The following is a 14,726-nucleotide window of genomic DNA, read 5'->3' as shown; positions in this document are numbered from 1 at the left end:
TAATACTATCCTAACACAAATACAAGAAAATTAACTTCCTGTTTTCAAACACAGTGATCATAACGCCTGTGAAATATGAATATTCAGACCACGCCCACCCACAATTATTATAAATGTTTATGGGCAATATTTACTAAATTATTGGTTTATCAATATAATATACACAATTACAATAATAACAAAACTGCGTGCTACTTTTATTGCTTTATTATTATTATTAATATTATTATTATTGTTCCTACATATTATTTGACAGAACAAATTATTTATTAATTATTTATTGATTTTTTTTCACATGTGGCTATTTTTTAAAATGACTTTATTAACTATTTATGATTTATTATTTATTTATTTTTGTTCTTCTATCCCTCGTTTATAACCGAGACACACAAACAATAAATGAATCATTATGTATATATAAAGTGTGTTAAATATAAAGAGCTTATTGTTTTGTCGAGAGCCATTTTCTACACATTTCTACAAATTGAGCGCGTTGTCCAACTACAATAATAATAATAATAATAATAATAATAATAATAATAATAATGTTGCGGTTCATGATGAGCTCGTGTTGTGTATTTGTTTATTTATTTATTTGTAAACAGACTCTTGTTCATTATTTCTGCTTCATGGACGTAAAATATTTCTCGACAATAATTTCACACGCGAAAAAAAAAACCCCTTTCAATCAACCAGTTTTTATTACAGCAATACAATATCAAAATCTGTTTCATATACACAACATTGCATTTCTCAACAGCATGATTTATGTCTATTTACAACACCTTTTATATCTATATTTATAGATAGATATAAATATATACACTGACCCTCCCCCCCAAAAAAATAATAATAATAAAAAATAATAATCTTAAAAAAAAACTCAAATTGGGTGGCTTTAATGCAAAATTCATGACGTCATTTGTATAAAGGTGTAAGACAGGTGTGTTAATCAGTGATTGTCCGCACACTGAAGCTCTGACTGCAGTGTGTGTGTGTGTGTGTGTGTGTGTGTGTGTGTGTGTGTGTGTGTGTGTGTGTGTGTGTGTGTGTGTGTGTGTAAAAACGCGTCTACACACAGCACAGAGCTTACACACACACACACACGGCGAATTCTAATGAAAAACATGTATATAATATAATTTAAAAGAATAAAGATAAAAAAGAAAAGAAACACAAAATTAGAAATAAATCTATCACCCTCTCTAGAGCTCTCAAATATAATAATAATAATAATAATAATAATAATAATAAGAGATTGTTTGTTTGTTTTTCCTCTTTTCTTTATTTGATTTCATTAGAAACATTAGATGACATTTCGGTGTCGCGTTATAAATCGTTCATAAATGTAGGCAGTGAGTGATGAAGGTGATGATGGTGATGATGATGAGCGCGCGCGCGCACGCGGAGTTCATACAGGTCTGAGCAGCGGTACGGCGGCGACCACCGGATGTGGATAATAGACCGGATGTGGGAAGGTGAGGAGAGGCTGGCTGGCTGTGGCGTGGCTGGACGCGGCGCTGGCGGTGTCGCTGGCTGAGCTCTCGCGGTAGAGCACCGGGACCGGGACCATGCGGCGCGCGGCCGTGTGACTCAGACTGGCCGCCTCGAGCTCCGCCGCCAGCTGCCGCTTCCACTTATTGCGCCGGTTTTGGAACCAGATCTTCACCTGAGTCTCGGTGAGCTGCAGGCTGGAGGCCAGGCACGCGCGCTCGGCGCTGCTCAGGTACCGCTTCGCGTCGAAGGTGGACTCGAGCTGGAACACCTGGCTGCGCGAGAACACCGTGCGCGTCTTCTTCTTCCGGCACGGCGGCCGCTTGTCCGAGCTCTCCGCCGCCGCGCTCGCCGCTTCCGGTGCGTCGTCTCCGCGCTTCGGCTCGTCCGTGTCGCTTTCCTCCAGCAGGATCTCATCCACGCTTTTGCTCTCCTCGTCCTCTTTGGCGTCCGGTTCTAACGCGAGCCGCGGCTCCGGTGAGTCTCTGTCTGTACCGGACGCCGGGGATGAGTCTCTAACCGCCAGCCTCTCTGACACTGTAACCACACACACACACACACACACACACACACACACACACACACACACACACACACACACACACACGTTAATAAAGCTGCACACTTCTGTCACACGGAAATGCATTCTTTTTTTTTGGAAACAGTTTCACCAGAAAACTTCTTGAAACATGAATCATTCCTCTAAAGCTCATCTAGTGAAACCCCACACTCAGAACTACACAAACACTGTAACACTGTTCCAGGTACCAAACTGCATTCTTCATTCTCACATGAACCTTTTTTTAACTGAAGGTGCAGATGGTCCTGCTGTAGCTCTGATTCATCTGGAAAGACAAAAGGTGACACATTCACACTAAAGGGACCAAACATGCTGTTTGTGGTACTAGATGCTGTAGCTTTATTTCTGAGAGTGCGGCCTTCAGGAGAAACCAGGATCTGTTCTAGCAATGTTCTGCTCCATGACGTGTTCCTCAAAGAACATCACATGTTTAGGAGACAAATCAGAAGATATTTCTCTCTTCCTGAACTCGCTTGAGACTCTCATGATGCTTCATTCTCTGACAGGAAACGCTTTTTTTTTAAATCTCTGCCCATAAAAATAAAATAAATGTTCTCAGCAGGATGTTTTTAAATCTTCACCTAAATATTTATCTAAAGAAATCTAAAAAAAAAAAAGTTTTTTCCCCCTTCCCCCTTCTAAGACTAATTCAGTCGCCATCAAAAATGGTTTGGTTAATTTCTTCCGCTTTACTGTTGAATTTAATTAAAAATATTAAGTGTAAACTTGAGCACAGGTAGATTAGATTAATCATGTTTTAATCCAAACTTTAAATCAACACTCAGTGATATCAGACATAAGATTAGACGTTTTAAATATAATCAGTGTTTAATTCATTTTAGCCACTTGATAAAGATAAATTGGTTTCTCGTGATCATAAATAAGCTCGATAAAGAAGTGCTGGGTTTGTTCAAAATGTTAGAAGCCAGTGTTCAAAAAGAAAGAAAGATATCATTAATTATTGATGCTCATGTGTCTGCTTTCACTTGATATAAATAATTGCAAAAAAAAAAAAAATCCGTCACCGATTTAGGACGATCTAAAGCACAGTAAAACAACTTACAGTTAAATCATTTACACACAAAAGCCAAAAGTGCCCATGAAGCAGCTTTACAAAGTATAATGGCCCAAATTATGGAGGAAAATCTAAATAAATAAATAAATAAATAAACATCACCCGTTAATTGCGGCGGCCTGAGTTTGTGTTAATAAACTACTGCATGTTGTCATGACCGTTTAATCGGCCTTCACCTGGTCATCTCTGACAACCCTGTCAATAACTAGCGCATGATTTATTACGTGCAATTAAATTAATAATTAATCAACTAATTAATCATTCAAAATGCGACTTTTTAACGCACGGAAACAAAATAAATAAACAAATAAATAAATAAATGTGTAAAAGTGTAAAATCTCTCATGTAACACCTCGGGATAGAGATATGAGCCAGAGATGATGCAAATTATTATTATTATTATTATTATTATTATTATTATTATTATTATTATCATGTGGTTTTTGCAGGGTGAATGGAATTAGTCTAATACAGTACACGCCAAAATAAACTCCCAAGTCTTTTACTTCCACACTAGTGGTCTATGTTTTTAAATTGATCTATTATTTATTTATTTATTTATTTATTATTATTATTATTATTATTATTATTATTATTATTATTATTATTTAAAATAATGGATCTAAATAGACACTGAAGACCTTAGACTGGATAATTCAACATTAGGATGAATTCAGTACCTCAGATTCGGCTCTGGGGCGGGGGGGGGGGGGGGGGGGGGTGCTAAATTGTACCATTTTCTTGTCGCTGGTTTGGAAGGAAAAAAAACAACAACTTTATGCACCTTTAGGTATATAGCCCTTAATTTTTTTAAGGTACTATATCCGTATTTCCAGGTGAAATGATACAGTAGATGTTAAAGATAGGCTTTAGGTTGTACAATAGAATAAATAGGGCACTAACCCAACGACAAGGTGCAGTTTAGTACCCTTTTTGTGGTCTGGTAGAATAGAATAGAATAGAATAGAATATTTCGACTCCCACTATCCTATATAATGACACTACATTATACTTTTCCTTGTCACTAAGGCACTCCCTTTATCTTCTCCACACCTTATAGATTTAATATCCATTTTTCACCAGGACATGTCCACAGAGCACCTTTTAATGCATCAGAACTCCTTAAGATCCACTTATGTGCCTTAAATTATATATATATATATATATTTTTTTTTTTTTTAAAGATGTAAAGATGCCTAAAGTAAAATGGTACCACTTCAGTATCAGACTGGTACCTAAAGGTACATCAAGAAAGTCCAAACAATAATATATTATCTGAAAGAAAATAAATAATAATAATAATAATAATAATAATAATAATAATAATACCAGGACTAAACTGGACCTCGCTGATTAGTATTTAAAATGCTTTCAGGTACCTTAATAATTGGACCTTGAGAACCACTTTAGTGTAAGGTACCCGATGTATGTCCGATGTCCAGGTACATCCAATGAGAAAAGGGTACTGAAGAGGTACCAAAGAGGAATGATTGAGGGTACCATTCCAGATAGAGAGCAGAAAAAGGGCCGGTTATAGGTAGTACCGTTTATTTTCTGAGCGTGTGTAAGAATTAGGCTATAAATAAATAAATAAATAAATAAATAAATAAATTCAATGTATAGCACATGCCTGGCACAGGTAAAAGGTACTTCTGTGGCACTTCTATAAGGGTGCTAAAGGTACCACCCTAAAGGTGGTGGAGTCTAGTACCCTGTTATTTGTGTAAGTGTCTATAGGTTACTCATGGTACTGTTGTTAGTGAGTGTGAGATCTGACCTGCACTCCTGGGTAAGTGTCCGTAAGGGTACCACCAGTGAGCCGCTAATCCAAACCTCTGCACGGGCAAATCAAAGCGCGGAAAACTCAAGTCTCCGACCCGGGACAGAGCCAAGCCGTGCTCCAGGAGTCCTTTGGTGGAGTTCATGATGGCTTTGGGTTTGATCAGAGTGGGCTTGCTCTCGCAGTTGAGCAGGTTTTTGATGGAGAACGGAGAGTCTTTAAACGGGCGAGTCTCCGGCGTTGTCTCGGCCATTGGATCACCATAAAAAACACACCCAGTCCAATCTCCTCCGAAACGGGTCGAGATGCAGAGAACAAGCTTTTAGGAAGCTTTGCAGAAGATCCCTCACGCGCTCCAAGAACCTGAAGATCAAACTGGCTAGATAGATAGATAGATAGATAGATAGATAGATAGATAGATGGATAGATAGATGGATAGATAGATGGATAGATAGATGAAGAATGGACACGTCTGGAGGATAACGATGAAATCAAAATGTCATCCAAGTTAAATGCGGACACTGAGCTCTGAGCACAATGGCAAATGGGATTTAAGGAGGAATAACATGGCTGAGAGAGAGAGAGAGAGAGAAAGAGAGAAGAGGGAGGAGGAGGAGGAGAGACGTGTGTGTGTGTGTGTGTGTGTGTGTGTGTGTGTTGCTCCGCCCTATGTGTGTGTGTTTGTGTGTGTTATTGGTCTTGTACTACAAATTAGTCAGCAGTTAATTAGACTACATCCTAAACAGATATGATGCTACACTGGGGCTACAAAACATCACGTGACTGACTGATGTTATAACACCCTCATTAACACGGAAATGAATTTATTATTAACAATCAGCTGCAATTCCTTTGATTCATAGCACCTTTCTCACACTCCAGCTCTCACTTCGTATCCAAAACACACTGTCAATTTCTAAACCTTTACTTGGAGTTTACTTGGATTTTTTTTTAATTTAATAAAAAAAATACACACACACACACACACACACACACACACACACACACACACACACACACACACACACACACACACACACACACACACACACATATATATATTTCCAAGCGAGAGTCTGTGTCTGGAGATCTGAGTGATTATTATTTATTTTTAAATCTATATTTTTGCATTTAGATTAAAAAAAAAAAAACAACAACTGTGCGAGAATTCGAGTATGATGAATGAGATAATAATAATAATAATAATAATAATAATAATAATAATAATAATAATAATAATAATAATGCAGTGTTTATTTTGTGTCTTTATTAAAGACAGTGGTATGTTTAAATATTACTTCCCTCAGATCAAATAAATAATATAATTGTTGTATCCTTTGAGCTTTAAAACACAATCATTTTGTACAAAAGTTCATTTAGTCATTTTATAATTGAGGAAAAATAAAGTAATAAACAGTCTCTTGTACAAACCTTTATTTAATTTTAATTTAATTTCGTGTTTATTGTTTATTTATTTCTTTATTTATTTTGGTCTCTTATTCTTGTGACAAATCAGACACAAATGCTCTTCTTTAACTTTTAGCAATTTAATATAAAAAAAACAACAACACTGAACCACTACACACAGGAAGAAAAACAGGTTATTTATGGCATCACATGAGGCTCCATTTTGTAATTAATGAAAGGAAATGAACTGAGCTGTGTACTGGCTCTTTAAATCTATTTTCCTAATTAATCAACAAGCACATTTTCTTCCTCGAGGTGTGATTAAATATTTATATTTTACACGCTTATAGATTTAATACACTTTGCATTCTCGCCATTTGGCTGTTCAGTATGAGACACTGAGCATGCGCAGTAGCGCCGCCTGGTGGTCAGATTGATGCCTAGAAAAGCTCCAGAGACGGAATTTTAGAATATATCCCATATTTTATTGATGTATTCAAGCGATTAGAGTTTTTAATGTTGGACTTTCCACATATTTGAAACCCCAAACTGTAGATTTTAAACATTGTGTATGAACAGAACATTTACTAGCTTTATTATTTTTGAAAGCCATTTTCATTTAGATGACAATAAATAATCAATAAGTAATAAATACATAATATACAAATATATAATGTATACAATTGTAAGAAATGAATGAGTAAACAAATACAGTTACAGTAATTAACACAATTGTCATTCACAACAACAACAATAATCATCATACATGTATATTCATAAACAAACAAACAAACAAACAAACAAACAAACAAACAAACAAACAAACAACAAATAAATGGCCATTTTAATTTTAGTGCCATCTGACTGACTCATTAGTTTATGATCAATTTAATTAGCTCAGAAACCTACAACATGGCACACACACACACACACACACACCACTGATAAGCTTGATAACTGAAATACACAGCCATAGATTGATCAGCTATTGACGAATTATTATATTTGAACTCACCAACAGTCCAATCCCATTTCACGGCCCATTGGAAAAGCACTTCTATCGCCTCCTTCATCGCCACAGCTCTGGTTTATGAGCTCCTTCAGGTCGTAAATTCTCTACAGATCAGCTCAATATTGATGTTTGGACACATTGGCCTGTGCTCTACATTATAACTTTCAGTACAGATACAATACCAGAATCTGTGTTAGAGTGTGTTACAATATTTTCATATGACTTCCTATGAACCCTGCATTGATGATGCATTATAACGTTACAAAACAGAAGCCTGAAATGTTTAAGAAAGTGTTACTACGGGCATCATGACAGTCGTGTATCTGGCATTAGAAGGCATTATGTACATCATGTAGTACATTATAGATGCATTTATAATTCAAACATAGTATTTATTATTATTATTATTATTATTATTATTATTAATTTTTTAAAAAGGAATCAGTTTCATGTTTTTAGTTATAACACAATATGACAGTCATGTTCACATCATTTTCTTTATTTATTACAAAGTGTTATGACATTATAAAGTCATACACACATGCTTTATAAAGATTGATGCATATCATTATGAGTGTTTATACAGGTGTATAAACACCAACTCGCTCCATCAAACACCAACATTCATCATAAAACACCAACTCTCTTCATCAAACACCAACATTCACCATCAATAAACATCAACTCTCTCCATCAAACACCAACATTCAAAATTAAACCCTAACCCTCTGCATCAAATTCAAATATTCACCATCAATAAATACCAACTTTCTCTATCAAACACCAACATTCATCATAAAACACCAACTCTCTTCATCAAACACCAACTTTTTACATCAAACACCACAATTTACAATCAATAAACACCAACCTTCTCCATCAAACACCAACATTTATAATTAAACACCAACCCTCTGCATCAAATGCAAATATTCACCATTCAAATGCAATAAACACCAACTTGCTCCATCAAACACCAACATTCATCATTAAACACCAACTTTCTCCACCAAATACAAATATTCACCATTAAACACCAACTCTCTCCATCAAACACTAACATTCATCATTAAACACCAACCTTCTGCCTCAAATACAAATATTCACCATCAGTAAATACCAACTTTCTCTATCAAACACCAACATTCATCATTAAACATGTATGCTCTGGCCCCATCCCAATGTGGCGTGGCGATATAGCTTACAGCAGGTTATGGTCGCTGAACTGCTGGTTGTCCAGGTGGTGCTCTGAAAACAGTGTGGGCTTTATAGATAATTGGACTAATTTTGAGGGCACTGCTGGCTTGTTAGGGCGGGACGGTATCCATCCCACTCGGGAAGGTGCTGCTCTCATTTCCTGCAGCATAGGTCATAGTCTCAGAACAGGCCTAGTTAATTTCTGACAGTCCAGAGCCAAGGCCAGGGAGCAGACAAACAGGCTAAACCAACTGTCTCCTAGCTGCACGGAGTCGTCACTCAGGATCCACTACATCGAGACTGTGTCTGTTCCCTGAGCTCAACAAAAAGGTAGAAATACTCAGAGAGTTTGTTCCAGTAACCTAATCAATATAAAATTAGATCATACTAACTGTACAGCTGCTGCCAGCACCTTTGATCTAAAGGTGGGGCTATTAAATATTAGATCTCTTACATCTAAAGTGCTAATGGTTAATGAACTCATTACTGATCAGGAGTTTAATGTACTTTGCTTAACTGAAACATGGATTAAGCCAAATGAATATATATAGCATTAAATGAAGCGAGTCCTCCTGGATACAGTTATATACACCAGCCTCATCTAACTGGCAGAGGAGGAGGCGTTGCGGTTATTTATAATGATTATCTAGGTGTAACACAAAAACCTGGTTATAAATTTAATACATTTGAAGTTCTTCATACTCATATAATGTATGTAGCCTCGAAAAATAAGTCTACCCAGTTAATTCCGTTACTTATTATTTACAGGCCCTCGGGGCCATATTCTGAGTTTCTTTCTGAATTTGCAGATTTTATCTCAGATCTGGTTATTTCCTTAGACAAAGCTTTAGTTGTCAGAGATTTTAATATTCACTTCGATAACCCAGAAGACCCTTTAAAAACAGCGTTTGTGTCCATTTTAGATTCAGTAGGGATTAATCAGAGTGTCATAGGACCGACCCACAATGGTGGTCACACCCTCGATCTAATACTAACATTCGGGTTAAATGTAGAAAATATAGTCACACTTCCACAGTCTGAAGTTATCTCAGATCATTATCTCATCTCATTCAAAATATGTCTGAGTAATAATATATGCACCTCACCACGCTACTGTATTAAACGTACATTCACGTCAACTACTGCACAGAGCTTTATAAATGATCTCCCAGAGTTATCAACTTTGATTGGGTCACTGTCAGCCCCTGCAGAACTTGATCAGGCAACTGAATGTTTAGAGTCAACATTCCGCCATACCTTAGATAATGTAGCTCCTCTTAAAAGGAAAATAGTCAGAGACAAAAAATTAGCACCTTGGTCTAATGATGACACTTGCACATTAAAACAGACCACTCAAAAATTGGAATGTAAATGGTGTCAAACAAAATTGGTAGCGTTCAAATTAGCGTGGAAGGAGAGCTTCCTGAAGTATAGAAAAGCTCTTAGTGCTGCGAGATCAACATATCTCTCCTCCCTAACAGAAGATAACAAAAATAATCCTAGATTCCTATTTAATACTGTAGCAAAATTAACCAGGAATAAGTCCACTATAGACAAATGCACACCTGTAGTATGTAGTAGCAACGATTTCATGATTTTTTTTAATGACAAAATTGAGAATATCTGACGAAAAATTCAAACTACTAATTTAAGGTCAGACAATGTAAGTGACCCTGTAGTTAACAATATAACTGTATCAGATCAGCAATTAGAATGTTTTACTCCCCTAAAAGAAACTGAATTACTTTCATTAATCTTGGCATCAAAAGCCTCAACTTGTGTACTAGATCCCTTACCTACACGTCTATTCAAACAGATAATACCTGAAGTAATTGAACTGCTTCTAAAAATAATAAATTCTTCGCTTACGATTGGCTATGTACCCAAATCCTTTAAATTAGCAGTTATCAAACCCCTGATTAAAAAACCTGACCTTGATCCCTGTCAGCTGTCCAATTATCGGCCAATATCAAACCTCCCCTTTATCTCCAAGATCCTTGAAAAAGCTGTGGCACAGCAGTTATGCTCATATTTGCATAGGAATAACGTCCATGAAATGTATCAGTCAGGATTTAGACCTCATCATAGCACAGAGACAGCACTGGTTAAAGTAGTAAACGACCTACTGTTGGCATCTGATCAGGGCTGTGTCTCACTGCTTGTGTTGCTTGACCTTAATGCAGCATTTGATACCATTGATCATTCCATTCTTCTGGATAGACTAGAAAATGTTGTGGGAGTTAAGGGAACGACCCTCTCCTGGCCCAGCTCTTATTTAACTGATCGCTATCAGTATGTTGATATAAATGGTGATATTTCTAGCCGTACTGAGGTAAAGTTTGGTGTTCCACAAGGTTCTGTCTTGGGTCCACTGTTTTTTTCTTTATATATGTTACCTCTGGGTGATATTATTCATAAACATTGTATTAGTTTCCACTGTTATGCTGATGACACACAGTTGTATGTTTTTGCAAAACCTGATGGGAGACACCAGCTTAATAGAATTGAGGAATGTGTAAAGGACATTAGACACTGGATGCTTATTAACTTCCTTCTGCTTAACTCTGATAAGACTGAAGTACTTGTATTAGGACCACATGCAGCTAGAAGTAAGTTTTCTGATTACATAGTAACTCTGGATGCTCTTTCTGTTTCTTCGCGTGTAGCAGTAAAAGACCTCGGAGTGATTATTGACCCCAGTCTTTCATTCAGTACTCACATTGATAACGTTACCCGGATAGCTCCCTCATGCCTGTGTTACCTTCTGGCTCTCCCCTTTTAGTTATGCTGTCATAGTTAGTTGCTGGAGTCCCTGCTTGTACTTAGTGCAATATGTATACTGTTCCTACTTATTCAGGTGACATTGGGCATACCTAACAACCTGTGTTTTCTCCCCCCCAAATCTGTCCCTCTGAGTTACATGTCGGTCCTGGGATCGAGATGCTGGCCTCTTCTGCTCCTCGGACCTGCCTGATCCATCCTGGTGCCCTGTGTCTGGTTGGAGTCTCATCGCATTGCTCCTGTGGAGGGCGGCCCCATGTGGACAGTTGGGGGTCGCGCCTGGAGGATGCTCTGGACTCTTGCAGTGGTGTTTTGTGGCTGGGGACTGCAGTTGACTTGCTGACTTTAGGACTGCAGTTGACTTGCTGACTTTGGGACTGTGGTTGTCGTGAACGGTTTTGCACTCGGGTTTCCATTGGTGGGGGGTTTATAGCATCAACGAAGCTGACTTTGTTAGGACTGTTAATGTTATAGTCATGTTGTCTGTTGTTGTCTGGATGGGGATGGGTTCCCTTTTGAGTCTGGTTCCTCTCGAGGTTTCTTCCTCGTGTCGTCTGAGGGAGTTTTCCTTGCCACCTTCGCCACAGGCGTGCTCGTTGGGGATAGATTGGGGATAAAATTAGCTCATATTTTAAGTCGTTCAAATTCTGTAAAGCTGCTTTGCGACAATGTTTATTGTTAAAAGTGCTATACAAATAAACTTGACTTGACTTGACTTAAACACCAACCCTCTGCATCAAATACAAATATTCACCATCAATAAATACCAACTTTCTCTATCAAACACCAACATTCATCATTAAACACCAACCCTCTGCATCAAATACAAATATTCAACATTAAATACAAACTTTCTCCATCAAACACCAATATTCACAATCAAAAACCACCAACTTTCTCCATCAAACACCAACATTCATCATAAAACACCAACTTTCTCCATCAAACACCAATATTCACCATCAGTAAACACCAATCTTCTCCATAAAACACCAACATTCGTCATAAAACACCAACTCTCTCCATCAAACACCAACATTCATTATTAAGCACTAACATTTTCCTTCACTGTGAAGAATGTTAGTGTTTAAGATGAATGTTGGTGTGTGAAGGCTTCCCACACCAACATTCATCATTAAATACTTACATACAGAAAAAAACACCAACTTTCATCATCACACATGGACATTCTTTCTTAAACACCAACATTCACCATGAAATACAGCTCTTGATTTGCACATTTATTTTTTGTATAAATGTTGTTCCTGAAACACTGCCTTTAGAGGTGATCATGTGATGTTTTACATGCTAATCGGGACAATACACGCTTCCTTTACCTGTTAGCTCCATCAGCTTCCCCATGAAATTAAAGCAGCGAACTGCACACAACTGAGTTAAGTAGCAGAAGACAAATGAAGTCATAAGATATAACTGAGAATCAAAGAGAAATGCATTAGAAACCACAGATCGGTTTCTCACTTTCTCGGTGGTTATTGATTAATGTGGCTGAGAGAAAGAGAGAGAGAGAGAGAGACAGGGAGGGAGTGAGGGAGGGATGGAAGGAGTGGGGGATTACTGTGGAAAATTATAACAATAAATTTTTACTCACATGCACCTCGATTATGAATCGATTTCTCAGCTGGGGATTTCTCTTGGTGTGTTGTACAGACCTGCTCTTAAAGATCTGTAACAACAATCAGGTATTTTGTTTCCACAAAGCAACAATGCTTTACAACTGTATAAAATAACTACTAAAAAACATGACCAAATAACAACATTAATCAAAAATACCAATATTTAACTGCATACACACTGATATTTGCTAACACAGACCAACAAACCTGATCAAAATACTAACATTTTCCGTTGTACACTGAAACCTTTCAGCCAACACCAACAGTATTCAATGAAAGGCACCAGCAAACACCAACACTCTCTATGGAACTGTCATCAATCACCACCAATTATCATGAAACTCTCGTTCTCCATCAAAACACCACTATTTACCATCAAGCATGAACTTTTTTTTAAATTAAAACACTAACATTCTTCATGAAACACCATTACAAACAAACAATGTTTATTGTCAAAAACCAACAATTACCATCAAACAATAAATATCAGCAACTTACCAACAGGCAACGATGTTCACCAAATAAGAACAGACACCAACATTCCTGAACAAAAGCTAGAGTTCACTATCAAACACCAACACCAGGTAAAACACAACAAGAATCATCAATACACACCATCATTTTCTACCAAAGTTCTGTCAAACAACAACATTCCCCAACAAATACCAACATTCTTTATTCACATACCAACACCTTCCATCAAGCCCCAACATTTAGATACCAACGAACATAAGACATTCTCTATCAGATATCAATGATCACCGGCGGCACGGTGGTGTAGTGGTTAGCGCTGTCGCCTCACAGCAAGAAGGTCCTGGGTTCGACCCCCGGGGCCGGCGAGGGCCTTTCTGTGTGGAGTTTGCATGTTCTCCCTGTGTCCGCGTGGGTTTCCTCCGGGTTTGCTCCGTTTTCCCCCACAGTCCAAAGACATGCAGGTTAGGTTAACTGGTGACTCTAAATTGACTGTGAGTGTGAATGGTTGTCTGTGTCTATGTGTCAGCCCTGTGATGACCTGGCGACTTGTCCAGGGTGTACTCCGCCTTTCGCCCGTAGTCAGCTGGGATAGGCTCCAGCTTGCCTGCGACCCTGTAGAAGGATAAAGCGGCTTGAGATAATGAGATGAGATATCAATGATCACCACCAAACACCAACAATATAATTATCCATCAAAACCAAATATTCTCCATCAAGCACCAACATTTTCTATTAAACACCCACACATAAACACCTTCCGTCAGGCACCAATATTTAGATACCAATGACCATAAGATATTCCCTCTCAAATAGCAATGATCACCACCAAACACCAATATTATAATTATCCATCAAACCCAAATATTCTCCATCAAACACCAACATTCTCTATTAAACATCCACATACACTGTACCAACACCTTCCATCAGACCCCAACATTTAGATACCAATGACCATAAGACATTCTCTATCAAATATTAACGATCTGTCATGCTCTGCCCCGGACATCCACTCCGGAGATTATGGATCTCTCACACCAGCGCCAATCCGGGACAGGAATTCCTTCTCCCCTGAACTCACTTCCTGGTTTTCACTGCTGTGTATAAATAGGCCATTCTCAAACTCTATTTTTGCCAGAATGTCTCGTTTGTTTTCCCTAGCTGTTTCTGTGCCTTAATGCTTTGTCATGGTTTTTTCTCTCCAGTGTTTTTCCCTTGTTCATGGTTTTTTGCACTAGGTTTTTCTCATTTATGGATTTTGCACTAGTGTTTTTTTTCTTGTTCATGGTTTT

At 37.7% G+C, this 14,726-nt stretch overlaps 1 protein-coding gene across 1 annotated transcript; it reads right to left on the bottom strand.

Moving 5' to 3' along the window:
- Window positions 1-1,295: 1,295 nt before the first annotated feature.
- LOC132897456 (homeobox protein HMX3-A-like) lies at window positions 1,296-5,248 on the bottom strand. Its single transcript, XM_060938724.1, has 2 exons — window positions 4,927-5,248; window positions 1,296-2,025 (listed from the first exon to the last, which is right to left on the bottom strand). Exons 1-2 carry the CDS (start codon window positions 5,180-5,182, stop codon window positions 1,412-1,414), a joined length of 870 nt encoding a protein of 289 aa, XP_060794707.1. The 5' UTR covers window positions 5,183-5,248; the 3' UTR covers window positions 1,296-1,411.
- Window positions 5,249-14,726: the final 9,478 nt, after the last annotated feature.

The sequence above is a fragment of the Neoarius graeffei genome, chromosome 14, assembly GCF_027579695.1.
Source record: "Neoarius graeffei isolate fNeoGra1 chromosome 14, fNeoGra1.pri, whole genome shotgun sequence".
Lineage (NCBI taxonomy): Eukaryota > Metazoa > Chordata > Actinopteri > Siluriformes > Ariidae > Neoarius > Neoarius graeffei.
This window is presented reverse-complemented; position numbering and strand designations above follow the sequence as displayed.